Genomic DNA, 27,748 nt, shown 5'->3' with positions numbered 1-27,748 from the left:
AGGCCAAACGATAGGCTCAGAGCCAAGCACGTCCCCGCAGCCACAGGTGGACAGCGATGAGGAAGATAAGTGCTGGCTGGACCCTCGGCAGCGGCGCAGGGAGAAGCGTGCGCAGCAGAGGGGAAGGCGTGCCAGAGATTAGCTGAGTCACTGGACCACACCCCACAGGGTATAAATGTGGGTGTGGTGGCCGGTTCAGTTTGTGACGAGCAAAAACTGGAAATACTCCATGATCTCTGCGTTACTGGACTTTGCCTGCTTTATCGGACTGCATTTGGATGAATCCTTGTATTGTTGACACTCTGCCTGTTTTATCAGAATGCTGGCAGTCTAATCTTTGTTTTGTGAGAGTAAAGTCTGAATTGGCAGCTAGCCACTGGGTTGCTGCCAGCTTTATCTTCAAAGAGTTTTGTTGTGTGGCTTATTAACTCCGGGCCGTCTGTGGGTGTGGGTGTGTGGTACGGGGACAGAACACAAGTCTCATGAGGAACAAACACAAAAAGTGAGAGAGATGGAGAGAGCAAGGTGGAAAAGGTTGGAGGGGGTTTTATACTCAGGGTAAGCCCCTCCTTTCCACACAGAGGTGGAGACACTCTCTGCCTCCACTGGTGTCTATATGACACATGTGCCAATGGCTTGCAAATACTTGACAGGGGAGCTGGGTCAGAACAGCTTACTTTTCACGGCTTCGATCTTGTAGGGAATGTCCAGGTTGCCGCTTGAGGCCAAGGCGCCCAGGAATGCCGCTACGTCGTTGGCACTTTGAAAGCACTGAGAGGAGGCTTGGATGCATTGGCGGTTGTCGATTTCCAGGTGAACGATGGACCTGCAGGTTTGGGGAAGGGAGAAGGTATAGACATAAGCAGGACCATTCCAGTTGGAAGGAGGAGTGGTGCGTTGGCCTGGAGGTGGAGCTCTCGCCTCACAATCAGGAGGCTGTGAGTTCAATCCTCGGTAGAGGCAGATATTTCTCTCTCTGGGCACAATCTCTCTGAACAAAACTCTGCACTGGCAACAGGAAAGGCATCCGGCCATTAATACCCTCTGCTAGCTCTATTCAGTTGCCCAGACTCCACCCCGCAAGGGATTATGGGGTCATTAAAGGAAGATGATGATTCCAATGGGAAGGACACCCACTCCGCCCTTCAGTGCAAGGACTTGGTGCCAGGGTTGCTTGATACGAATCCAACTGAGCCTGACCCAGCTCTGCCAGACTTACAACAGTTCATTTAGCGACCATTCAAAGTTACATGATTAAAATGCAGGCACTTGGTAGCCAGCATGGTTCATATTTATGACGGTCGCAGCGTCCCGGGGTCACATAATCCCCTTTTTGCCATTTTCTGACAAGTAAAGTCAACGGGGAAGCCAGATTCATTTAACAACCATCTTACTAATTTAACAGCTGCTGTGACTCATTTAACAACTGCGGCAAGAAAGATCATAAAATGGGGTAAAACTCAACATCCGTCTCGCTTAGCAAGAGAAATTTGGGGCTTAATTCTGGCCGTAAGTCGAGGATCCCCTGTGTTGTGCTGGGTGAGGCCTTTGGGCTATTCTCCTTGGATGTCCCAAATGTTTTTTTTTTCAGGAGGCAATTGGACTTCCTTCTTTTTTCTTTTGAAGACGTTTCGCTTCTCATCCAAGAAGCTTCTTCAGCTCTGACTGGATGATGGTGGGGAATGGAAGGATTTATACTTCTTGCAGAGAGCTGGTCATTTGCATCCTTTTAGAGGGTCGTTGAAGCACTTGGAGGCTTATATCTGTGTCCTCAGGGTCACCTGAGTGGTGCTCCTGGTTTATGTGGTCTGCCACTTTTCCCTCTGGAAATCCATTCCTTCTCCCGCATCTTTCAAAAGGAGTTCATCCCAAATTGTATAGCTGAACGTCTGTAGAGATTCATGTAGCCATGTAGATAAACCTCCAAGTGCTTCAACGACCATCTAAAAGGATGCAGACGACCAGCTGCAAGGAATACAACTCCTTCCATTCCCCACCATCATCCAGTCAGATCTGAAGAAGCTTCTTGGATGAGAAGCGAAACTTCTTCAAAAGAAACAAAAAACAAAAAAGTCCAGTTGCCTCTTGAAAAAAGCACCTGGATGACTGAGAATCTCTACAGAATTCTCCTTGGATATTCTCCATACAGAGAATTCTGTGGAGATCTTCTCGCTGGTCCCAATTTCTATTCGCCCCAACTGATCAGGGCCAGCTAGGTTTGTTCTTCCAAATGGGCAGGGCCACACAACGCAAAGTCCCTCAACTTGGGTCTGAATGACTACACACCCACACGTACACACCCCGTAGTCACCTCGGTGCACTCCTGCTTACCCGTAGATTTCCACCTGGTCCAGCTCTCTCTTTGGCCTCTGGCTGAACCCCGAGCGGACAGCTTCCTGCACGCTGAGCATCACTTCAGACACGTCCGGCCAGCCGCCCACCGACCTCTTGATGCGGTGCTTTTTCAGTTCTTCCGGATTCCCAAAATAAGGGAAGATCATGGACTCGCCCTTGGCGTCCTTCTTGAAAACCACGTTGGTGTGCAGGACCCGGCTGAGCTCCCGCAGGAAGTTAAGAGAGTTGTTCCTCAGGAGATCAGGGCTGATCAGCACCACCACTACCAGGGTCCCGTCGGCAAGCCTCTCGGGAACGTGGTTGGCACAGTCGAGGCCGTCCCATTCGCACTCGGCGCTGTTGCAGCCCGTGTCACAGTTGCCGTCGGAAAAGTGGTCCTTGCAGTACTGATCGTAGAGAGGGCTGCCAAGATGGAGGGAGAAACGGGTGAGGCCCACCGGACCCTTTCAAGGCCACGGGTCATCTAGACACCCCTAGGCCAACTGCTGTCCCTCCCAAGTAGGCCATCCTGTGTCATTTTGGAGTACGATTCATATTTTAATGCAGAAAATTTTGAAAATGGGAGATAAAAATGAAACCAGAACTTTTCCTTTTGGGCCTAATGGAAAAAGAACTGGAGAAAAAAATTGGAACTTCGTTATTATCTACGTTGATCTCAGCAGCACTATTGCATGCACAAAAATGGAAGGGTGATTCCTACCACAGAAGAATGGTTGCAGAAGCTGATGGTGGAAATGGCAGAACTGACTACTTTGGTTAAAGGAAAGAACGTAAGTACTTTTGTTTCCACATGGAAACCGTTTCTGAACTTCATGCTTGATGTGGAAAAGAATGGAACTCTGACTTTGGGCTTCACCAGTTAGACGGATAGATCTTTACAGAAATGGCTTATTTATACTATTATGGAAAAGCAAGGAGTTGTGATTTGATGTTAATGCCTTATTTTATTGTAACAGAAAGAGTCGGAAGTCAATGCTTCTTTTTATTTTTAATTTTTCCCTATTTTTCCTCACCTTTCTTCCCTCTTCCCCCTCTACCCCTCACTGCTCTTCTATTTACTTTTGTATTTTGTATTTTATAATACTTCATAACTCAATAAAAAACGTTAAACAAAGAAAAATTACAGAAAACACACAACTTGCCTCCAGAAGTTGCGAATGCTCCAACACTGGAGCTTTTTAAGAAGATGCTGGATAACTGTTAGGAAATGGTTATTGCCTAACTAGTTGGGCAGGAAATATATAAGCCAACATTGTATGTTTGTATTATGTAAATGTATTATGTTGCTTTAAGGACATTGCTGAGTCATTCTGCATCCTGATTGGATGAGCTCTGTAGCCAAGGTATTTAAGGAGAGCTTAATTGTGGTTAGTGTGAACACTACACCGTATTTTTACTTGCTGCTATGCTGTAACTATTTTTGATCTCTCTAAATGGTCATTGTTTGAGCATCGTTTATTTATTACTATTTCCTGATATTTATTGAACTGTTTTTATATTGTTCCTGAATGTTCCTTGTATTTTTCTACAAACTGGTAAGAAGATTTTACATCCCTGGATTGATCTTGTATTGCACTTGGATTGTTAAAGGACTATGATTTCGCTTTACCCTTAAAGTAAAATACTATAAAACCAGTTTGTCTGCATGTTATTCACAATTACTCTCAAAACCGTTTCCGTGCGTAAAAACTTCTGATGGTACTCTGCTTTACGAGCTCCGTGACTCTGGTGGTGACACAACAATATCCTTAACAATAACCCTTTGTCTGAAATGGTGTAGAGTTTCCTGCCTAAGCAGGGGGTTGGACTAGAAGACCTCCAAGGTCCCTTCCAACTCTGTGATTCTAAATTCTAAGCCCAGCTAACCGGCTAAGCCCAGCAGAGCAGAGGAGAGGGATGCCACGCCCTGCCCAGCTGGGCCCGGTGACTTACTTGCACTGCAGCTCGACCTTCTGGCAATCAAAGCCGTCATAGAGGCAGCCGCTGTTATTGCATTGGACGTCGCATTTGCCGTCGTTGAAGTAGTTCCAGCACTGCAGGGCCTGGGTGCAATTCTTCCAGGGGTCATTGAAGTTGAGTGAACAGTCCCCACCGTCCCAGCCGCAGGCGTGGTTGTTGCACTTGGCGTCGCAGATCTTGTTGCCGGCGAGGCTGGGGCAGCCGGGGATTTCGCACTTCTCCTCCACCGGGGGAGGGGTGATGTCCTGGCCAGGCCCTCCGGGGAATTCAAAGTCCAGGATGTGGCAGTTGAGGCCGTTGAAGTTGATGGGACAGAGGCAGCGGTAGTGGGGCGGCTCTGTGGTGAACTGGCAAGTGCCCTCGTTGTAGCAGGGGCCGGAGTGGCACGGGCTGTGCGAGGGGAACTGGCACTCGGGACCGGTGAAACCCGGCGCGCACATGCACCTGGACTGCCTGGAAGTGGGAACGCAGGTGCCGCCATTCAGGCACCTCAGCATCCTGCAGCTGTGCAGGTCGTTTTCACACGTGATGCCATCCAAGCCCTGAGAGGGGAAGAAGACATCACTCAGAAGTTTGTTTATGTTTATTCATACTTATAGCCCGCCCTTCCCCCGGAGAACTCGGGGCAGCTCACAAAGATAAAACAACGGAACAATAAAATTAATACTAAAATAATCCAATTAAAATCCCCAAGAAGTTAAAACTAAGACTCCCATCAGATCAGACAATTTGTTGGAAAAGCCACGTCTTCAGGTCACCAGGGAAAGAGCGGAGGTCGGGGGCCGTCCGGAGCTAAGTGGGTAACCCATTCCAGAGGGTCGGTGCGCCCACAGAGAACGCCCTCATCCTGGGCGCCATCAACCAAGAGCATGGTGGCGCAGCAGACTAATAGCCTGTTATTAACATTCAGCTGTCTGCAATTACTGTAAGTTCGAATCTCACCCGGCTCAAGGTTGACTCAGCCTTCCATCCTTTCTAAGGTAGGTAAATTGAGGACCCGGATTGTGGGGGCAATAAGCTGATTTTGTATAAATATACAAAGGTATGAAGGCTACTGCTTAATGCATTGTAAGCCGCCCTGAGTCTCCGGAGAAGGGCGGCATATAAATCAAATTAAAAAATTAAAAAAATTTTTTAAAAAACCAACATTGTCTGGCCGAAGGCACCTGGAGGAGGGCAGTCCTATGTGAGCGCACTGGGCGGTGGGAGGCCGGTAGGAGGTGATCCTGCAAGTACCCCGGGCCCATGCCTTGAAGGGCTTTATAGGTAAGTACCAGCACCTTGAAGCGGATCCGAAGGACCACCGGTAACCAGTGCAGCTCGCACAGGAGTGGTGTAACACGATAATAGCGGGAAGCTCCCGTAACAAGCTGCGCGGCCGCATTCTGGACCAGCTGGAGCCTCCGGGTGCACCCCAAGGGCAGCCCCATGTAGAGGGCATTGCAGTAATCCAAACGTGAGATAACGAGAGCATGAGTGACTGTACAGAGGGCATCCCTGTCTAGGAAAGGGCGCAACTGGCGCACCAGGCGAACCTGTGCAAAAGCCCCCCTGGTCACGGCCGTCAGATGGTCCACCAAGGGCAGCCGTGAATCTAGGAGGACGCCAAGATTGCGAAGAAGTGAAGGAAGGACTGCCCAGACTGGGGAGGTTAGCACTCCATGTCAGGGTCCATCCAGTCCCTGCGTGGTCACATCTGGTCAATGGGGGGGCACGCCAGCCCTGGAACTCCCTAAAATTGTGGGGTTCCACATTCCTCATAAAAGAAGATTGTCCGCCTTTTCCTGTCCCTCGTCCTCTTCTAGTGGCACAATAGTTCCAGACTCTTCCATTTCTCTCCTCAGCCCTCCCCCCCCCGAGCCCTCTGGCCCCCGATCCCTCCTTCCCCTTCTCTGCACCCTTTGAAAAACCAGAACTGGACCCAGGACTCCAGGTGGGGCCCAGCCCTTCAAAACACCAGCCCATCACAATCCAGGTGTGAAGAAGAGGGGGCTGCAGCACCCCGCTTGAGCCCCCCTCCCCCACTTCTGCCTCTGACCAAACAAACGCCGGCCACGTACCAGAGGACACTTGCAGATGTAGCCGTGTTTTGTGTTGCTGGCCACGGCGCAGGTTCCCCCATTCCGGCAGGGTCTGTTCTGGCAGCCATTGAACACTGCTTCACAGCGCCGTCCTGGAAGGGGAGCAAAAAAAAAAGAGGGGGGGTTCAGACTGAATTCGGGGTCTAAGCTCTCTCCTGGGCTGTTCTGGATGAAGAGAGGGCCTTCCTTCCTTGGGCCTCGGAAATCTTCATGGAAATGAGCTACTGCTTTGTTGGAGTTGTGACAAAAAGTCGGAAACTTTTTCTTGTTTCCCTTTGTTCTGCTGGCTTCTCCCCAACGAAGAACTGGTGAGAGTTGCCTTCAGGGAGGGGAAGGAAGGAAGGAAGGAAGGAAGGAAGGAAGGAAGGAAGGAAGGAAGGAAGGAAGGAAGGAAGGAAGGAAGGAAGGAAAGAAATGAGAATGGAAGGAAGGAGGGAAGGAAATGAGAATGAGAGGAAGGAAAGAAGCAGGAGATGGGAATGAGAAGGAAGGAAGGAAATGAATAAATAAATGAGAATGGAAGGAAGGAAGGAAGCAAGGAAGGAAGGAAATAAATGAGAATGGCAGGAAGGAGGGAAGGGAAGTAAATGAGAATGAGAATGAGAATGAGAATGGGAGGAAGGAAGGCAGGCAGGAAGGCAGACAGTGTGAGAGGGGAGGATACTGCCCTCCTGTCTAGACCCCAATTTTTTTGGTCCAACCCCACCTCCAGGCCTCCGGGATCCCCCTCTTGGCGCTCACCCGTGTATCCTGGGCGGCATTCACACTTGTAATCGTTGACTCTCTGCACGCAGTTCTGGGTGCCCCGCTGGTCGCAGGGGTTGGAGAGGCACTCGTTGACGTCCCCCTCGCAGCGTTCCCCAACGAAGCCTGGCAGGCAGATGCAGCTGTAGCCCCCCACCTTGTCCACGCACTTCCCTCGGTTGAAGCACTTGGGGGTCTGGGTCTGGGGGTCGGTGGCAGGGCTGCAGTCGTCGATGTTGATCTCACAGTGTACGCCTGGGCGGGGGAGGGGGCGGGGAGGAGGGGAGCCAGTCAGTTCACAGGATCCTTCCCAGTCATTTATACATTGCTTCATTTCCAAGGCTTACCAGTCACCCTGTAAAACCAACTCTCGGCCTCCCTACTTTGGGAGAGCAGAGGGATGCAGCGTTTCTCCACCTCAGCAACTTCAGGGTAGGTGGGCTTCAACTTCCAGAATTCTCCTGTCAGCAGAATTCTGGGAGTTGAAGTCTTTAAGCTGGTGAAGTTGGGAAACTGAGCCTGAGTGGCGTAGGAGGCTAATGCCTCCTACTAAGGCAGCATTTAACATCCAGCTGCCTGCAATTATTGTGAGTTCAATTCTCCCCAGGCTCAAGGTTGACTCAGCCTTCCATCCTTTCTCAGGTGGGTAAAATGAGGACCCGGTTTGTGGGGGCAATAAGCTGACTTTGTATAAAATATACAAAAGTATGAAGGCTATTGCTTAACGCATTGTAAGCCACCCTGAGTCTCCGGAGAAGGGCGGCATATAAAAATAAATTAAAAAAAACAAAACACTGGTTGATTATTCACATCCCAAAGGTGATTTGTTTTCAACTGGCAAATGGACTTTCTGGTTTTTCTTTGAAGACATTTTGCTTCTCATCCAAGAAGCTTCTAAAAGGAGCCTTGGTGGCGCAGCAGACTAAAGCACTGTTAAGTAACACCAGCTGCCTGCAATTACTGCCAGTTCAAATCTCACCAGGCTCAAGGTTGACTCAGCCTTCCATCCTTCCGAGGTAGGTAAAATGAGGATTGTGGGGGCAATAAGCTGACTTTGTATAAAAAAGAACACCGCTTGGGGGGGGGGGCGAAAGCCCTACTAAGCAGGTATATACAAAAGTATGAAGGCTATTGCTTAATGCATTATAAGCCACCCCGAGTCTCTGGAAAAGGGCGGCATATAAATTGAACCAATAAATAAATAAATAAATAAACAAACAAACAAACAAACAAACAAATAATAACTGGGCTTTCTGGTTTTTCTTTGAAGACGTTTCGCTTCTCATCCAAGAAGCTTCTAAAAGGATGCAGAGGACCAGCTGTCTGCAAGGAGTATAAATCCTTCCATTCCTCACTATCCTGTCAGAGCTGAAGAAGCTTCTTGGATGAGAAGTGAAACGTCTTCAAGGAAAAAACTGAAAGTCCAGTTGCCTCTTGAAAAAGCACCTTTGGGACAACCAGGATCTGGAGGACTGAGAATCTCTAGAGACACTGATTATCCATGCTTGAGCGCAAGCTGGCCTAATGATTTTTCCATGTCTTTTTCAGTGGCAATAGAGAAGCGGATTGCCATTGCCTTCTTCCAGGATGCTTTTATAATGCCTACAATCCCTGGGATCTCTGGGTAGTCTCCCATCCAACTACCAGTTCAGTCCAACCCAGCTTATCTTTGTATATTAAACTAAAATCAGCTGCTCTCTTATATTATTCCATCCTACTCTGGGCTACAATCTCATCAAATTTGTTTCCTCCACAGCCTTTGTGGATTATTGGTGTCAAAGGCAATTAGCCCCATTACCTTCCTGGGGTAATTGCCTGGATCGTGGCACTTTTCTTGCGTATACTCTTGAAAAATAAAACCGGAATACATCTTCTAATTAAACTCATATTTATTGTAAAGAAGAAAATAAAACATCTTACTAATCTAAATAATTAAACTGTTACATTTTGGTAAAGTTGCTTCCGGCTACCTCTCTGCAGCCGGACTTCTCTTGGCAAGAGAACAAAGAAAAGTGTGAAGTAGAAAGAAAAGAATATGGATATACGTAGTTAGCTTACTGATAACAAAATTGGCAAGCTACGGAAAGTCTGACAGTCCAGAAATAATGAGCTCAGCTGGTAAATACAAAAACGCAGTGACAATTGGAACCCCAATGGAGGAAACCAAATTAATTTACAGGATCATGGGGGTGGAAGGGACCTTGAAGATCTCCTAGTCCAACCCCCTCATGCCATATCTTGGACAACAAATAAGTTATCCAATTTTGAAAAGGTGCTTGACCAACTCTCACCACCAGAGGGAGACAGACTTCACCTCTCCCAAATCAGGGACACAGACCGAAACTCCAAGATGCAGCCCCCTCCCCTCCCTCTTAGCCCCCCCCCTCCCTTCCCAATCTGCAAAAAGCCGAACCAGAGATAGGATCCAAACAGAGCTGCTTTCCACAGGGGCAGAGTCAAAAAAAGTCAAAGATGGTGAAGACAAACCAAAAGTGGCCAAGAAGCTTGACTGTTTTGACTGATTCCTGCAGGAACCTATCTGTTGCTGAGCAAGGAGTCCTTGCTCCTTGCTCAGCTCTTGAGGCTCCTGAGCAGGAGTCAGCAATCCGTGGCTCTGGAGCCACATGTGGCTCTTTCACCCCTCTGCTGTGGCTCCGTCGCTCAAAATATGTGTCACAACCACCAATGTGCGACACCTGCCGGCATGTGATTTATTGAGCTTTTCAACCCCCGGTAGGCCAGCCATGGATAAATCCAAGAAAAGAAAACTTTCAGAAGAAAACAGAACGTTTAATTCAACTACATATGCTAGTTTTGTGGCCGCTCAGGAAATAGTCAGGCACGGGAAGGGTTTTGTGGCTCCCGGTGTTTTCTTTTCTGTGGGAAATGGGTCCAAAGGGCTCTGTGAGTGTTTCAGGTTGCCGACCCCTGCTCTAGATCTCTGTGTGGTGGCCCATCCCCTCTCCCTGGAGCCTCCTACCTTGAGTTCCACGGGGACAAGAGCATTTGTAGGTGTTGAGCAGATCAATGCAAGTGCCGCCATTTTGGCAGGGATGGGAAAGACATTCCTTGATCTCCTCCGAGCAGTTCCTGCCATGGTAGCCAGCCACGCACTGCAAAGGAAGAAGCAGACACATTTTCTCTCTTACTGGAGAAATATAATAAAAGAAATACATATTTAACACCAGCGAGAACTGTATATGCACAAAATTGGAAAAATGAAAATATACCCTCACAAAAGGAAAATGTAATCAAGAAAATATTAGAATGTGCTGAAATGGATAATTAACACTGAAAATTAAGGATAAGGAGGAAACAGAATACTTTTTAACTTGGGAATTATTCTATCAACGGATAGAAAATAGAAGCAGAAGTCAGAAATTTAGAATGAGGAGGATATGTAAATAAAGATGAAGTAAATGTATAATTAAATAATGAATATTGAATAATGAGGATAAGTAAACATTATGATTAATAGAGGACAATGGCTACAAATGTGATGTTTATATGAAGTTTATAATGTTTGATATTATTAACTAACTATAGACAAAACTGAACAGAGTGTTTAATTAAATAATGGGAAAATGTTCAATAAGGATGTGAAGATCATGGTGAATAGACTTTGAGAATAATAGTTATGGCTATTGTATGTATAAGATTTATTTAAAGGTAAAGGTTCCCCTCGCACATATGTGCTAGTCGTTCCCGATTCTAGGGGGCAGTGCTCATCTCTGTTTCAAAGCCGAAGAGCCAGCGCTGTCCGAAGACGTCTCTGTGGCCATGTGGCCGGCATGACTCAATGCCAAAGGCGCACGGAACGCTGTTGCCTTCCCACCAAAGGCGGTCCCTATTTTTCTACTTGCATTTATTACTTGTATTTAAAAGAGATTGTATCCATTTTGTGGATATGGAAATTTTATATATAACAAAGAAAATTGCATAATAAAAAATAATAATTAAAAAAAAGGAAGAAGCAAGACACCTCTGAGCGAGCAGCAAAGCCGGGTTCTCCTGCCACAGCCAGGGCTGGGGCATCTGCCTCCGAACGTTACCTGGGAAATGGAGGAAGGGCCTGCCTTCCTGAAAACGGCCCCCAATGCCCGGCAGCCCCGGAAATCCACTATCCCGCATCCTTCCTGGGCGGGAAGCCTACCTCGCAGGAATAGCCGCCCAGATAGTCCGTGCAGGTCGCCCCGTTCTGGCAAGGGTTCGGGGAGCACTCGTCCACTTGCTCTTCACAGTAGCTGCCCGTGTAGCCAGGCTGGCAATGGCAGAAGTGGGTGTTGCCCCTGTCCACGCAGAGGCCGGAGTTTCTGCACAGGCGGGACACGTCCAGTCCTGCAAGAGGGAGGCCATCAGACACCGGTGGCAGGCCGGGACAGGGCAGGTAGGAAGGGGTAATCGGAGCAAAACAATCCGGCCACAGTGTCCGGGCCCAAGCTCGGACAAAGTCTTTCTTGTTCCTTGCACTTTTGTGGTCTCGGGCCCACCCTCTTCAGCCCCTCACCACCAACCCTCAGACAAGACGGTTCCCATCAGGCAGCCCCCAAGGCGAGTTGTCCAGAGTTCTGGACAGAGGATCCCGGAAGGAGGTGCCTGCTGGATGGAAGTTCCCCCATCCTCTAGCGTGGAGGTCAGGAACCCGAGCAGGAAGGAGAAGGACCCACCTTGGCGTCGCGCAGCCACCTCGCAAGAGACGTTGGGTACGTCGCAGTACAGGCCAGTCCAGCCGCTCGGGCACTCGCAGCGGTAGTGATTACTGATCTGCCAGCACTTCCCTCCATTCTTACAGGGAGACGAGTCGCACCAGTTGACCAGGCTCTAACAGAGAAGGGGGGAAAGAGGACGGTGCATGGGGTGAGGGGACAGAAGAGCTGCCCCCCACAGGTGCTGGGGCTGCCGCAGGCTAACTGGAAGCGGAGCGACAAAGAGAGCAACCCCAATGAGCGACGGTCCCCGAGAGACCTGCCAGTGACGGGAAGTGGGAGCTATCCTGTTTTATTTGGTTTCCTAGTACGATTTATGTTCATTCTAAGTGTTGTATCTTATGATTTATGACGAATGCATTTTTATGATGGCTATGATCGTGATTTACCACTTATAGCTTTTATGTACACTGAGAGCTTATGCACCAAAGACAAATTCCTTGTGTGTCCAATCACACTAAGCCAATAAAGAATTCTATTTCTATTTCTATTTCTATTCTTACCATTGCCTTAGTGACCTTTGCAGGTCTGTATAGCAAAAAATGGCTTAGGACCTGGTTATGTACAGGACCGCATTCTGCCACCGATTGCCTCCCACCGACCGACCAATACGCTCCCACAGAGAGGGCCTCCTCAGGGTGCCATCGGCCAAACAATGTAGGCTGGCGACCCCCAGGGGGAGGGCCTTCTCTGTGGGGGCCCCAGCCCTAAGGAACCGAACTGCCCCCGGACATACGAAGGATCCCCGACCTCCGCGCCTTCCGTCGTGCTTTGAAGACCCTATTATTCCAGCAAGCTGGTCTGACGGGATAAAGGATTTTAAATTGGGTTTTGATAGGGGGTTTAAAATGATTTTAGTTGGGTGTTTTAAATTCGGCCAATGATTGAATTATTTTAATTAAGTTTTTAAATTTTTGTCATATATTGTTTTTACCATGGCTGTTCACCACCCTGAGTCCTTTGGGAGAAGGGCAGTATATAAATATAATAAACTAAACTAATAAACTAACTAAAAGAAAGCTGAAGTGAGACCGGCTAGCAACCACTTCGCTTAATTACCACATTGCCCGTGGCAACTGGGGCCACCAAACGAGAACTGCCCGTCCTCCCCTCCTTGAAAATCCAAAGCGAATATTCCACCTGGAGCAGGAAGTGGAATTGAGGGTTACCTGGCAATTGAGTCCCGTGTACCCCTGCGGGCAGGTGCATTTGTAAGTCCCGTAGCTGTCCTGGCAAGTCGCCCCATTCAAGCAGGGTCTGGAGTCGCACTCGTTGATGTCGTGCTCGCAATAAATGCCAGTGAAGCCGGGCGGGCAGACACACGTGAAGGTGTTGATGCCGTCCACACAGGTCGCCCCATTGAAGCAGGAGCTGAGTGAGCAGGAGGAAGAGAGTGTCAGAGTGCGAACAGCTTTGCTACGCGAGACAACCCAGGAGCAATAACAGCAAACAGAGGTTCGTAATAAATAGTGGCTTTATCTACAAAAGAATATACACTATACATACACATACTATAGGCAGAAGTCAAACAAACAGCAAATTACAACAGAGAAGAACACACAGCGAGAGAGAGAGAGAGAGAGACGCCCTAACAGGGCCTCTTCTTATTATACAGGCTCTTAAAGGGATAACAGCCGAAAACCTTGCAGACTCATTCTCATCATTACATGAGTGCATCATCATAGCAGCTGGTCAGCTCTTAAATCAGTACTCTGACAGAGAGAGAGAGAGGGAGGGAGAGAGAGAGAGAGGGCCACCCACCCCTGGCTTCAGAGATGCTGGGCCTTACATGAAACGCAAGGACCAGATCAGAAGGGATCTGTTTTTATCCACCTGGCATGTCCCAGATCAGTGTTTCTCAGCCTTGACAACTTGAGGATGGGTGGACTTCAACTCCCAGGATTCATGGCTGGCTGGGAATTTCTGGAAGCCTGCCCACCTTTAAATTGTCATGATTGAAAAGGCCCATCCTAGATGAACTTACCTCTCCGTGCAGTCTGGAGTGTTGTGCTCACAGTGGATCCCACTGAAGCCCGACGGGCACGTACAGGTGTAGCTGTTCACACAGTCTGTGCAGTTGGCCCCGTTCTTGCAGGGGTCGCTGGCACACTCGTCCACATCTTCCTGGCATTCGGGGCCCTGGAAGCCCGCCAGGCAGTTGCAGGAGAAGCCGTTGACGCTGTCAGAACAGGAGCCCCCGTTGTGGCAGGGATCTGTGGGGGGTGGGGGGAGAAAAGCAGACTGGCATCACATTCATAGCACCAGGAGGAGGGAAGAGGGCCTGTGGGGCGCTCTCCCAAGGAGTGCAGTGATATCCCTGTCCATGCCCTCTTCAGTAACTCCACCCTCCAAGCCCCCAGAAAGTGAACCCCATGCTTCTGGGTCCCTGCTTCTAGCGTGCCTGGAATTTGCCTTCCAGGAATTTAAATCCATGGTGCTGGGTTTCTGGAATAAGAAGCCAAGGGGTGCCCCCACTCCACCCCATTTGCAAAGGCAGACAGCCCCTTTTTTTTCCTCCAATGTACCCCAAATCAACTTTCCCCAACAGCAGAGACGTGCCCAGATGATAAGGGGAGGGGGCAGTGGGGGGAGGGGCGGAAGGCAGGTTTTTCTCCATTGGAAGAGCAGTTTTAAAGGGCACCAGATCGGCTGCCCGGCTGCCCCCACCCTCCCAGCTCAGTCGGGACAGGCCCTAACCGGGAATTTCTTCCCCATCGGGATTCTTACTGGGTTGACAGTCATCGATGTCCGTTTCACAGCTGCCCCCTGTGAAACCAGGTTTGCACACGCAGCGGTAGCTCCCGTTGGTGTTTTGGCAGGCGGCGCCGTTCCGACAGGGGCTCTTGACGCACTCGTTGATGTCAATCTCACAAGTTTGGCCTGAGAAGTGAAGGGAGAGAGAGATAAGACTGTGGAAAATGGCCGCTCGTCATTAGTCTGCTGCGCCTGAGTGGCACAGCAGACTAATGCTACTGTTAAAGGTAGTATTTAGCTTCCAGCTGCCTGCAATTACTGCGAGTTCAATTCTCCCCAGGCTCAAGGTTGACTCAGCCTTCCATCCTTTCTAAGGTAGGTAAAATGAGGACCCGGTTTGTGGGGGCAATAAGCTGACTTTGTATAAAATATACAAAAGGATGAAGGCTATTGCTTAGCGCATTGTAAGCCGCCCTGAGTCTCTGGAGAAGGGCGCCATATAAATCAAAAAATAAAAATAAAAATAAAAAATAAAAATAAAACCACTCAGTGACTGCTCTTCCCTGAAGGGCAGTGATGTTCCTTCTTGGTCAACGGTGCCCTTTGTTTCTTAAGAGCAGGGGTCTCCAACCTTGGCATCTTTAAGACTTGTGGACTTCAACTCCCAGAGTTGAAGTCCACAAGTCTTAAAGATGCCAAGGTTGGAGACCCCTGCTTTAGGATACCTGGAGGTCTCTCCTTACCCTGACTTACACCCAATGTGGATTAGAGCAAAATAAAAATTCCATAAAACGGCACTGAACTGATTAATATAAAGCAGGAAACGAATTAATATACAGCAATAAACCCACACTAAGTACCAAGACGACAGGAAGAAAGCAAAGTGAAAAATAATTCATTTAAGGCCCGCATGAACTTAAATGGTGGAGTTTACAGCCATGAGAGACAGAGAGAGTCACCTCCTGAGATAGGATGATGGAGCAGAGGTAGCCACGGTTCCTAGTTTGACTCTGAAACGCTAAAGTGGAAGAAGAGACGATCTTCTCCAGAGTTGAAAACTTCTGCCTGTTTACTATGGGACCATAATCCAGCAGTCCAACTCTTCTGAGTTTTTTTTAATTAATTAGCCGGCTAATTAAGACCAATTTGGATTGAGAAACCATTAATTAAGCATCAGCTAATGATTTAGACTTGCCGTCTCAATGTATGTGCAGCTCATATTAAAAAAATGGAATTAGTGCAGCAGAGGGAGGGATCAAAATTCGGGGTTGGGAGACCCAAAGGCTGACTGGGAGGATTCAGCTGGAAAGGGAATGTTAGGGCTAGATTGGAGATGTCTATGTTTACAATTATTTAACCTCGTTAATTAGCTCAAATGCAGAAGGCTTCCAGTTGGGTAGACATCAGTTCCCAGAATTCCCCAGGCGGTGTAGTAGCTACTCGCTGGGAATTCTGGGAGATGAAACCTGCCTGCCTGCAGACATCCAGAGCAGGGATATACAATTTGAAGGGCTCCGCTGGAACAAAGCCTAAATATGATCTATTAAAAAAAAATACTTTGTTCTTTATAGCAGTGTTCTCAACTTTAACAATTTTAAAATGTCTGGATTAACTCCCAGAATCCCCCAGCCAGCCATGGGGAATTCTGCAAATGATAGTCTGGGTATCTTTGAAACGCTGCTTTATAGGTTTGTAGAATGCAGTACTGCAGGCTCCTTCTGCTGATTGCTGGGTGCCTGCAATTTGGCAGTTCGAATCTCACCAGGCTCAAGGTTGACTCAGCCTTCTGTCCTTCCGAGGTGGGTAAAATGAGGACCCAGATTGTTGGGGGCAAGAGGCTGATTCTGTAAACTGCTTAGAGAGGGCTGTGAAGTGGTATATACTGAAAATCTGTACTATTGCTAGGTGGGAAGGGGAGGGAGGGAGGGAGGGAGGGAGGCAGGCAGGCAGGCAGGAAGGAAGGGCCGTGGTACCACAGTGGTCAGAATGCAATATTGCAGCCTAACTCTGCTCACTGCCAAGAGTTCGATCCTGACTGGCTCAAGGTTGACTCAGCCTTCCGTCCTTCCGAGGTCGGTTAAATGAGGACCCAGATTGTTGGGGACAAGAGGCTGGCTCTGAAAACTGCTTAGAGAGGGATATGAAGCAGGCGGGAGGGAGGGAGGGAGGGAGGGAGGGAGGGAGGAAGGAAGGAAGGAAGGAAGGAAGGAAGGAAGGAAGGAAGGAAGGAAGGAAGGAAGGAAGGAAATGGGAATGAGAATCAGGGAAGGAAGGGAGGGAGGGAGGGAGGGAGGGAGGCAGGCAGGCAGGAAGGAAGGGCCGTGGTACCACAGTGGTCAGAATGCAATATTGCAGCCTAACTCTGCTCACTGCCAGGAGTTCGATCCTGACTGGCTCAAAGTTGACTCAGCCTTCTGTCCTTCCGAGGTCAGTAAAATGAGGACCCAGATTGTTGGGGACAAGAGACTGACTCTAAAAACCGCTTAGGGAGGGATGTGAAGCGGTATATAAGTCTGTGCTATTGCTATTGTACCCACCAAGACGCAGTCAGGCTGCTCACCCTACAACCTCTGTGGGATGTTACTCCCTTTCTCCCTAGATCATCTTTCGGAAGTCTGCGCTTGGCTGCCTAAACATTTACACCTCGGAAACCCCAAAGGGGGGGGGTGCAAAGCCACGAGGCCCCCTCGTACCTTGCCACCCTGGAAGGCAGGCGCACAAGAAACTCTCGTAGTCCTCCGACTCTCTGCACTGGCCCCCATTCTTGCAGGGACCATCCGCGCAGGGCGCCAGCACTTCCCGGCAGGTGGGACCTACGATTGGAAAAGAAAATTCGGGTTGGCTGCAGTCCGTGGTCCTCCTGACGTGGACCAGAAGCTGTTTCCTTTCAATCCCAAAATGCCCTTGGCTGGATCTGGGGTTCAAGCGTGCACGGCTGAGAGGTCAGGGCTGCCTGATATTCCTACAGGTTGCACGGTGGACTCTGGCCATGAGTAGCTCGGGGCTGCCCCCCACATCCCTTCTGGACCTCCTCCAAGAAATTTTCTCCTTGGGGAAGGAATTCATCCACACGGTGGACATTTTGAGGAATGGCAGTTGTCCAAACAGCACTCTCCAAAAGTCACCTGTGAGTGACCCTCACCTGGACCAGAAGGGAGGGAAAAAGCCCCCTGGCCCAGCCTTCCTTTCCTGTTTACTGACGCCTAGCAGGGCCTTCTTTCTGTTTTCCAGAACCTTCTCTGGGCACACAAACACACGCAAGCATCCCGCCCCCAAAATCTCCTGGGTTGTTTCTCCAGCAACCAGCAAAAGCAGGAAAAGTCCAGGACTTCCTCCAATTGTCCAGAGGTTGCCATTTTGCGCAGCAGGAGGAAGCAGGAAACGGCCGGAGGGGCCAAAAGAGAGCGGCCCTCCTGCGCTCGTGATGATGCAAGGGGCCTCTTTCCAAAAGGGGAGGCCAAGGGGCGAAGTTTGCAAAAACAGAAAAAGGGGACCCCTTGCACGAAAGGGGCCACTCAGGGGCAGGAGATAAATAACAGAATAATTGGAAGGGACCTTGTGGGGTCATCTAGTCCAACCCCCAACCTCCATCCAGATGTTTGCACGAGGGAAAATCTGAGGTGGGGCGACTGAGAAGGGTGTGGATGAAAACCCAGGGAAAGAAGCAAATCCCATCCCGTCACTTTCCATCCTCCCTTTCGGAGGCTCCTCTTGAACCTTTCTGATCACGCCTTCTTATCGGGGAAGAAGGGAGGGTGGGGATCAGATATTGGGGGTCCTCGACTTACGACCGCAATCGAGCCCAAAGTTTCTCCCCCTATGCGAGACATTTGTTAAGTGAGTTCTGCCCCATTATACGACCTTCCTTGCCAGCGTTGTTAAGCGAATCCCTGCAATTGTTAAGTTAATAACACAATTGTTCAGCAAATCTGCCCCCCCCCCCCCACATTGATTTTGCTTTTCAGAAGGTCGCAAAAGGGGACCGCGTGACCCCGGAATACTATGACCGTCATAAATATGAGTCAGCTGCCAAGCATTTTGGATTTCGATCACGTGACCCTGCGGATGCTGCAACGGTCATAAGTGTGAAAAATGGTCATAAATCAGGGGTCCCCAACCCCAGGACCAGAGTGGGCCAGCACACACACACACACACACACACACACATACACACACACACACACACACACATGCATGCAGAGCTCAACTCTGGCTGTTCACCGCCCTGAGTCCTTTGGGCGGTATACAAATATAATAAAAACTAAAACTAAACTTGTGCAAGTTGAGTTGCATGCCAGCCAGCCTCTTGCACGAATTGAGCTGTGCACGCACGCACATGTGTGCCACCTCAATGCTCATGCGGCCCAGTTCCCTTCTCTCCCCCCCCACCCAGGCCGCCAAACCGCAAAGTCTAGGGACTGCTGACGTAAGTCCCTGTTTTCAGTGCTGTTATAACTTTAAACAGTCACTAACAACCTGTTGTAAGTCAAGGGCTACCTGTACTTGGGAAAGGCAATTCAGCAGCTGCCCTGAACGTGTTAGGGCTCCTCAGGGAAGTGGATGAATCCCCCTCCCCTTCTCTTCCACCAGAGACCCCTCAGCTGCAGTGGGCTGCTTTGGGTCAACGAGGGACGATGTTTGGTGGCCAGAAGCTCCATGGTTGGAAGGAGAGACCGAGGAGGGACGGTGAGGAAGCCAGCTGGCATGAAGGCCGGGATGGGATTCAAAAATTTTAGCAACTGCTCAGTTGCTGGGTGGGCATGGCCTACTCGGCCTCTGGCACCATGGCAGGAGAGGGCGTTTTCATCCTCCCCAAGCTTTCTGTGAGCCTCCAGGAGGGCGAAAACGGCCTTCCCCCGGACTCCCAAGGCCCTCTGGAGCCCGGAAACTTCTGGGAGGCCCATTTTTTGCCCTCCCAGAGCCTCCACGTGAGCTTACCTGGCATCCAAAATGGGCCACGTGGCGACTGCTGGGAGGGGTGGGGTGGGCGGGGCCAGCCAGTCCTTGCAACTACCGGTTCGGCGAACCAGATGTAAAATTCAGTCCGAACCGGCTGAATCCCCCCCCTGCACGGAGGTCAATTCCCTTCATGGCACAGAAACGTCAGAGGAACCAGAAGTGCCTGAGGTTTGTTCTTCTGCTCCCACCCCAAGCCATTCTGGGACACCCTGACCGAAGGCCCCCATCCAAGAGTTGGTCCTCTCACCTGTATAGGGTGGAAGGCAGTTGCACTGGTAGCGAGCAACGTCGTCAATGCAGGTTCCCTGGTTCAGGCAAGGGTTGGAGGCACATTCGTTGATGTTGATCTGGCAGTTGGTTCCTGGGGGAAAGAAGGAGATCTGGAGGGTCCCACCTATATCTGGGGGGGGGGGGGCAAGGCGTCCTTTCCCAACCTGGAACAGCAGCAGGCTAGCCCCATGTCCCAAAGGGGCTTTTTCAGGAGGCAACTGGACTTTCTGTTTTTTTTTTCTTTCTAAGACGTTTCACTTCTCATCCAAGAAGCTTCTTCAGTTCTGACGGGATAGTGGGGAATGGAGCCCCTGTCAGAGCTGAAGAAGCTTCTTGGATGAGAAGTGAGACGTCTTAGAAAGAAAAAATCAAGAAAGTCCAGCTGCCTCCTGAAAAAGCCCCTTTGGGACAACCAGGACCTGGAGGACTGAGAATCTCTACAGACTTTTAGGTTAGACAGATGTTTCTCAACCTCTGTGACTTTAAGGACTTCTACTCCCAAAATTCCCCAACCAATTTGAGAGATGAATTCCACAGGTCTTAAATTTATCAAGGTTGAGAAATATGGGACTAGACCTTCTGATGGTTTCCTCAAAAAGCTGGAGAGGTCAGATTGAGGTCAACTGCCCACCTTCCCAAATTGTCTACCCAAGCCAACCGTTTCTTGGACAGATATCTAACTAAGCCCTTCCACTTTAGTCAAGGGTTTATAGTATTTATTTATATCTCAATCTTTTATGTATTGATTAGCCCTTGGGCCATATCAAAGTGCAGAGTTCCAGAAACAAATTATTGCTAAAATTTGATAAAAGCAATTTAAAATGGAATTGGAATAAAATACGATTTAAAATGAAATTATAAATAAAATACAGTCTAAAATGAAATTGGGACAGAATACAATAATTTAAGATATAGAGAGAATATGATAAAATTATATTTAGGTGTGTCACCCCTGCAATCTACCCCAATCAGTCCCACATATGCAGATCTCAACTGAATCATTTTGCTTAATTACTGTGTATGTTATTTTATTTATTTATTTAACATTAATTACTGTAATGTTATTTTCAGATTCTGGCCGCACAGAAGGTGCCAAGTTGTTTTGATATGGGCATCCCAATGGGTCCTTCGTTTGGTATAAAGTCCGAGGTGCCACTTTAGTCAAGGGGTTGTAGTATATTTATAGCGGTTTGGCTTCCTTTTCTAAGCTGAAGATCCATGTGTAAAAGAAAAGGAATTTGCCATGACTTTCAGAGGGGTGAAACGGTGGGCGACGTCCAGGCTCTTACCACTGAATCCCTCCTGGCAGGTGCAAATGTAGCTGCTCGTCATATCCTTGCAGGTTCCACCATTCATACAAGGGCTGGACTCACATTCGTTGTTGTTGATGTCACAGTTTGTCCCACTCCAGCCCGCGTCACAATCGCACTTGTAGCTGTGATTCCAGGAGAGAGAAATTACAAAGCACAAAGTGATTGGGATTTGGCCGGTTTTCTTTTTAAAAATAGTCCTCATTTTTTGATGCCACCTCTTACAGTGCAGTGAACAAACCACCTTAAAAATAACAACATCTGTAGGATGGTGACTAGTGCCAGGAAAAAAAAAACCCCATTGTGTTATCTCCTGCAGCCAAATTAGACTTAGTGAATCTAAAATAGGTTCTGGAAGAATAAAAATAGGTCTTGAAAGGGCCAATCCACAACATTATTGGCGCCCTCTAGAGACGGGCATAGAAGTGGGATTCAGCCAGTTCGCACAGGTTCAAGCGAACCGATAGTGGCGATCATGGGTGGGCCTGCCCCCCCCCCCAAGTCGTGCTATTTAGGCCCAGTGCATGCACGGAAGGCACGCGAGTGAGCATCCCATCCCATTCTATTCTAATTTATTATTCTATTCTATTCTATTCTATTCTATTCTATTCTATTCTATTCTATTCTATTCTATTCTATTCTATTCTATTCTATTCTATTCTATTGTATCCTATCCTATCCTATCCTATCCTATCCTATCCTATCCTATCCTATCCTATCCTATCCTATCCTATCCTATCCTAATGTTCTTATTTTATTCTACAGAAGATCTTTTGGGTTTCCCAACCTTGGGGATTTTAAGACACATGGACTTCAACTCCCAAATCTGAATTCACTTTAATTGACGTCCACGTGCTGAGGTTCGGCAATCCTGCCCCAGAGGCACCCCAAAGGCTGCTAATGATATTGAGCAGAAGCTGGTTCGCCCCTCCACCCAACCCTAGAAGGCTTGAAAGCTGCTTCAATCAGGAGCAAATCTTTTGATCAAAGCTCAGCGTTGCACAGAACGGTTGATTGATGGTGCTTCTCCAGCGTAGGTCTCCTCCGGGGGCTTCACAAGCCTGGAGAGAGAGGCTGGAGGCAGAATTTGGGACTTTCTGCATGCCCAGCAAATCAGGATCTTGGCCACCCGCATCCCGCAGCCTGTCCTCCTCAAAACTCTGCCTTTTCTTCCCAGCAAGATTCAGCTCTGAGATTCAAAGAACAACACAATATGGGTGTGTTCCATGCCTTTATTTCTTTATTCTTTTAAAGTGAGTAATTTTGCATTTTTATAGCGAGCACTTGTACATTTTTAGAGGGAGTGCATTCTATAAAAGTGGACACGAATTGAGTTCAGTCATACTTTTGCTCCCAAGGCTTCGTCTCATTTTTCCAATTCTACCTGCACAAACATCCTGTGAGGTAGGTTGAGCTAAGAGAGCATGATGGGGGTGAGCTTCTGTGTTTGAGCATCCGAAGGCCTGAAACTGCCTTTCCTTGCCTCTGATCAAAGCATCCAAATCCATCCTTGGTCTCCCCCAGGGCAGCTTGTGGCTCAGAGTCAAAAACGCTGCTCCCAGAAGCCCTTTGGCTCCCCACCCTGACTGTCAATTAAAAATTTTAACACATGAGAATCTGCTCCGTAGCTATCCCCTCCCACCTTGTTTGATTTCCTGAAAGGCTTCTGGGCCCAGCAGCCTCCTTAGAAAAGACAAATTTAAATTTATCGACAAAGATATAAAGGGAGACTAGTATAGATCTATTTCAAGCTGTTTAGCTCTCCTCAGCTAGTCAATACCCTTCTGGGATTCGAACCCGGGCCGCTTGCATATTAGTTAGATGTATTAACTTCTAGGCCACGGGCTCTCCTTGCTTGTCGGCTATACCAGGGGTGAGGTTTTCCCTGATAGACTGGTCTCACCGGAAAAACCCTTAGAAAGGACAAAGAGAGGTGCCACCCAGTAATTCCCACCAAAGCCTTCACCACAAACGGTCTTGTTTCCCAGAGTGCCCCTCCTGCCTGGCACAGCTCACCCATTCAGCCCATCGTGGCATCTCCCGTGGACACAAGGGTTGCTGCTGCACTCGTTCACTTCCGAGAGGCACATGGAGTCATGGAAACCTTCCGGGCAGACACACGTGAATCCGTTGATGCCATCTTTGCAGGTGCCCCCATTGTGGCAAGGGTTGCTTTCACACTCATCCACGTTGATGCTGCACATCCTCCCTGCAGAGAGGCGAGGAAGCAGTGAGGACCCTGACTCAGGGGCCACGAAGCCCACAGGAGGAGCCTCCCCCTTTCCCCCCCCTCCTGTGTTTGCAGCTCTCCCTCCCATCCTCTCTCACCTGTGTATCCTGGCTCACAGGCGCATTCGTAGCCGTTGATCTTGTCCACGCATTTGCCATAATCACAAGGGTTGCTGGCACATTCGTCCAGGTTGATCTCACAATTGGGCCCTTCGGAAAAGAATAGAGCGTGGATGAGATATGATGAGAATAACTATTTTCAATGTTACTATTGTACTATCATTAGAAGATATTAAGAAGAAAATGAAAAGTTTTATAATGTTCAACTTCAATGTTCAAAAGTTTTATAATGTTAAAAGAGCCGAGGTGGCGCAGTGGTTAGAGTGCTGTACGGCAGCTACTTCAGCTGACTGCTAGTTCAGCAGATCAGCAGATCAGCAGATCAAATCTCACCAGCTCAAGGTTGACTCAGCCTTCCATCCTTCCGAGGTGGGTAAAATGAGGACCCAGATTGTTGGGGGCAATACGATATTTAGTATACTGTCTTTGGTGTAAGCCGACCAGAGTCCTCGGAGAGTGGGCGGCATAGAAATATAATTAATAAAAATAAAAAAAATAAAACTGTTTAATGTATTGTAATTTTAAATTTAAAGATAAAGGTAAAGGTTCCCCTCGCACATACGTGCTACGTTCCCAACTCTAGGGGGTGGTGCTCATCTCTGTTTCAAAGCCGAGGAGCCAGCGCTGTCTGAAAACGTCTCCGTGGTCATGTGGCCGGCATGACTCAATGCCAAAGGCGCATGGAACACTGTTACCTTCCCACCAAGGTGGTCCCTATTTTTCTACTTGCATTTTTGATGTGCTTTTGAACTGCTAGGTTGGCAGAAGCTGGGACAAGTCATGGGAGCTCACCCATTTACGCGGCACTTGGGATTCGAACCACTGAACTGCCGACCTTTCGATCAACAAGCTCAGCATCTTAGCCACTGAGCCACCACTTAAATTTTAAGTTTAGAGGAGCAATATTAATGTGAATGTGAATGATGTTGCAAATGTTGAAGGATGTGGCACAGAGATAGTTGTACCCAGACTACACACTGCTTAAGGAAAGATGGAATATATGTATTTTAAAAATTGAAAAATAAAAGAACTTAAAGAAAGAAAAAGAACAGAGCGGTTAGGAAAACGGTGCGGAGGTGAAGCCAAAGGCATTTGTGTGGCTTCCTGGGGGCTCCGATCTCAGTGTCACCCCCGAAACCATAACACCCCGTTTCTTCCCAGAGACTGATGTTCTGTTGCCCAAGGAGTGGGGCTCTGAAAATATCTCAGGGTTGTTTTAAGAAATTTTTTTCTGGTTGAGATCCAGGGATGGAGGTGTGCATGCTGAAACCTTTTAAAGTCGAAAGAAAACTCACTGCCACAGGATAGGCAAGGGGGAAACAAATTGGGAAGCAAGCTTTTGCTGCATGTAGCAATGGGACTTCTCTTCCTGCTGCTCCTGATGACCAGCGGAACCATCATCCACAAGATGTTGCAGAATTAAAATATTACGCAATGACCGGCAATTGGGAGAAGCCCCAGAATTTGCCTTGCCAGGCGAAGGTTTATTTGGGGTGCTCCCCAGAGTCCTGCCAGTGATAAAGGGAACCACTTCTTTGCAAACCTGGGTTCAATTCTGGAGGCCGATACATGAAAGTTACATCAGCAAAGGAATTCACAGAAAGGCTGTTAGAAGGGAAACCAGGAAGTCTCTGCTCTGGGGCTGAAACTCATTACTCCCTTCTTCCCACTCATCTCAATAAATCTGGTTAAAGAGAACTTTAGAAAGAACCCTGCTTGCAAAACAGTTGTTCCTGCTTTAGCTAACTGCTAAAGTGCCAGATAGGTTTGTAGAGATTCTCAGTCATCCAGGTCCTGGTTGCCCCAAATGTGTTTTTTCAGGAGGCAACTGGACTTTTTTGTTTTTTCTTTGAAGGCATTTCGCTTCTCATCCAAGAAGCTTCTTCAGCTCTGACTGGATAGTGGGGAATGGAAGGATTTATATTCCTTGCAGACAGCTGATCATTTGCATCCTCTAAATAAGAGGGTCCTTGAAGCACTTGGAGGTTTATCTGTGTCCTCAGGGTCACCTGAGTGGAGCTCCTGGTTCCTGGAGTCTGCCATTTTTTCCTCTGGAAATCCATTCCTACTCCCACACCATTCCAAGGATCTTCATCCCAAATTGTATAGCTAAAAGTCTGAAGAGATTCTCAGTCTTCCAGGTCATAGTTGTCTCAAAAGTGCTTTTTGCCTGAAGTCAGCTTGCCTGAAGTGCTTTCCAAGCAGAAAGAGGAGGCTGGCAATTTTATCCCCAATATACAGGTAGTCCTTGCTTTACGACCCTAAGGGAGCCTGCCAATTACGGTCGTAAGTTGTGATCGTTGTGAACCAAGTCATCATGTGACCAACCTGATTTTACTACCATTATTCGTGGAGATCATTAAGGGAACTTGGCAGTCAGGAAGGAAACACTCTTGATTGTTAAAGCAGCCTTTTCTTCACTATGACATGTTTTTGCTGAAAACTGGAAGTTCATGCTAGTTTTTGTGTATGTGTGTGTATGTATGTATGTATACACACACACACACACACACATATGTATATCCTAAATTGCAATCATGTGACTGTGGGAAGTTTGCAAAAACCCATGAATGTGAAGTGATTGTCAAGTGTTATGTGAACAGGGAGGGCTGGGGGCATCAGAAGTTTGGAATAATCAGGTCATCAATACTTTTGGGGGGTGGGGAGGGGTCTGTCATAACTTCAAACAGATACAGATTAGTGGAAGGGTCCTTGTAGGTCATTTAGTCCAACCCCCCGCCCAAGCAGGAGACCTTACACCATTTCTGACAGAAGGCAGTCCAGTCTCTCCTTGAAAGCCTCCAGTGATGAAGCTCCCACAACTTCCGAAGGCAACTTCTGTTCCATGGGTGGATTGTTCTCAGGGTCAGAAAAATTCCTCCAGGTTGAATCTCTCCTGGATCAGTTTCCATCCATTGTTCCTTGTCTGGCCTTCAGGTGCTTTGGAAAATAGCTTGCCCCCCCCCCCTCCTCTCTGTGGCAGCCCCTCAAATATTGGAAGATGCTATCATGTCTCCCCTGGTCCTTCTCTTCCCTAGACTAGCCATGCCCGGTTCCTGCAACCATTCATTGTAAGTTTGAGCCTCCAGTCCCCTAATCACCTTGCTTGCTCTTCTCTGCATTCTTTTTAAGAGTCTCAACATCTGTTTTATAGTGCGGTGACCAAAACTGGATGCAGGATTCTAGGTGTCTCCAAAAAGAAAAAAGTTTCAAAGCAACCGGTTGTAAATCAAAGGCTACCAGAGGTGGGTTAGGCCCGAACATCTCCAGGGCTTCTTTCCTTAACCTGAAATACATGGGGCACCCCAGATCGTTTACCAAGACGCCTCTGCTCCATCCTTTTGTGGGAAGGCCGGAAGGAAGACCCCACCCTTTCCTTACCTGTAGTGCCTCGGAGACAGAAGCAGGTGTAGGCGTTGTTCCTGTCCTGGCAGGTGCCTCCATTCTTACAGGGTTGGCTTTGGCACTCGTTGATGTTGGTGTCACAGAGGCGTCCGGTGTACCCAGGCTGGCAGAGGCAGCTATAGGTGGCAATGCGATCCCGGCACGTGCCGTAGTGGCAGGGGTCAGGGTCACATTCATTGATGTCCGTCTCGCAGTGAGTGCCCGAAAAGCCTGGGGGACAGAGAGGAGGAAAAGGGCACAAACCTTCAAAAGAGTTGCAACATGGCACCACAAAGCAGCCGTCACCTCTCTTCCAGGTGGCAGCCAAGACAGAAACCGGGGCATCCTTCGTCCCTCGACCAGGCACTGGGAAGAGCGGCTCATGTATTCTAGAGCTCAGCCAGCCTGCAGGTGCTTCCAAGGATGCTCCCCAACCAGATTGTCCTTAACTCTGACTGGAAACCCAGCAGATAGAAATGAGCTTGCCTACCAAAGGCTGCCCTTTCTTACCCCACGGTTGGACTCCACCTCCCAAGGTTCCCAGCCAGAAGGATGGGAGTCCGTGAGAAAGCAAAGGAGTAGGCTGAGCGGGCAGTTGGAGAAGGGTCAAGTCCTCCTTCACTGGAGGAGAGCGAGGTGGCCTCCCATGTCATCCCCACCCCAACGTCTTGCTAGGAGCCTGCCAGACCCCTGACCTCCATCCCACGTTGGAAAGCTCAATTCTTTGCCTTCAAAAGAATATTAATCAAGGGGGAAAGCTTGTGTGCGACAGAAGAGGGAGGGCCATTCTTATTTCTGCCTCTCCCGCTTCGGGATGTTCAGAAAGCATGAATGGGAGTGGGGGTGGGGGAGTGGCTGGCAACGAAACCAGGGTACCCAAAGCAAGAAATGGTGGCCATGGTGGGGTGGCCAAACTCATCAGATAAACGGGTGCGTT

General features: G+C 48.6%; 1 protein-coding gene across 1 annotated transcript in view; it reads right to left on the bottom strand.

Annotated features, from left to right (window-relative positions):
• Positions 1-27,748, bottom strand: part of NOTCH1 (notch receptor 1) — a 112,608-nt gene that overhangs the window by 9,270 nt on the left and 75,590 nt on the right. Inside the window, exons 12-28 of the mRNA XM_070955916.1 lie at positions 26,809-27,042; positions 23,407-23,517; positions 23,095-23,287; positions 21,058-21,203; positions 19,746-19,859; positions 17,233-17,352; positions 14,573-14,725; positions 13,830-14,058; positions 13,015-13,216; positions 11,807-11,960; positions 11,293-11,477; positions 10,120-10,252; positions 7,137-7,394; positions 6,375-6,487; positions 4,288-4,856; positions 2,332-2,757; positions 678-826 (exon numbers count right to left, since the gene is read on the bottom strand). Of these exons, the coding sequence (XP_070812017.1) occupies positions 678-826; positions 2,332-2,757; positions 4,288-4,856; positions 6,375-6,487; positions 7,137-7,394; positions 10,120-10,252; positions 11,293-11,477; positions 11,807-11,960; positions 13,015-13,216; positions 13,830-14,058; positions 14,573-14,725; positions 17,233-17,352; positions 19,746-19,859; positions 21,058-21,203; positions 23,095-23,287; positions 23,407-23,517; positions 26,809-27,042 (3,489 nt within the window). The remainder of the gene's footprint in view (positions 1-677; positions 827-2,331; positions 2,758-4,287; positions 4,857-6,374; positions 6,488-7,136; positions 7,395-10,119; positions 10,253-11,292; positions 11,478-11,806; positions 11,961-13,014; positions 13,217-13,829; positions 14,059-14,572; positions 14,726-17,232; positions 17,353-19,745; positions 19,860-21,057; positions 21,204-23,094; positions 23,288-23,406; positions 23,518-26,808; positions 27,043-27,748) is intronic.

This window comes from Pituophis catenifer, unplaced genomic scaffold (genome assembly GCF_029215685.1).
Source record: "Pituophis catenifer annectens isolate HBS135680 unplaced genomic scaffold, rPitCat1.0.hap2 SCAF_17, whole genome shotgun sequence".
Taxonomy (NCBI): Eukaryota; Metazoa; Chordata; class Lepidosauria; order Squamata; family Colubridae; genus Pituophis; species Pituophis catenifer.
The sequence above is the reverse complement of the archived record's forward strand: the minus strand, read 5'-3'. Positions and strand labels throughout refer to the sequence as shown.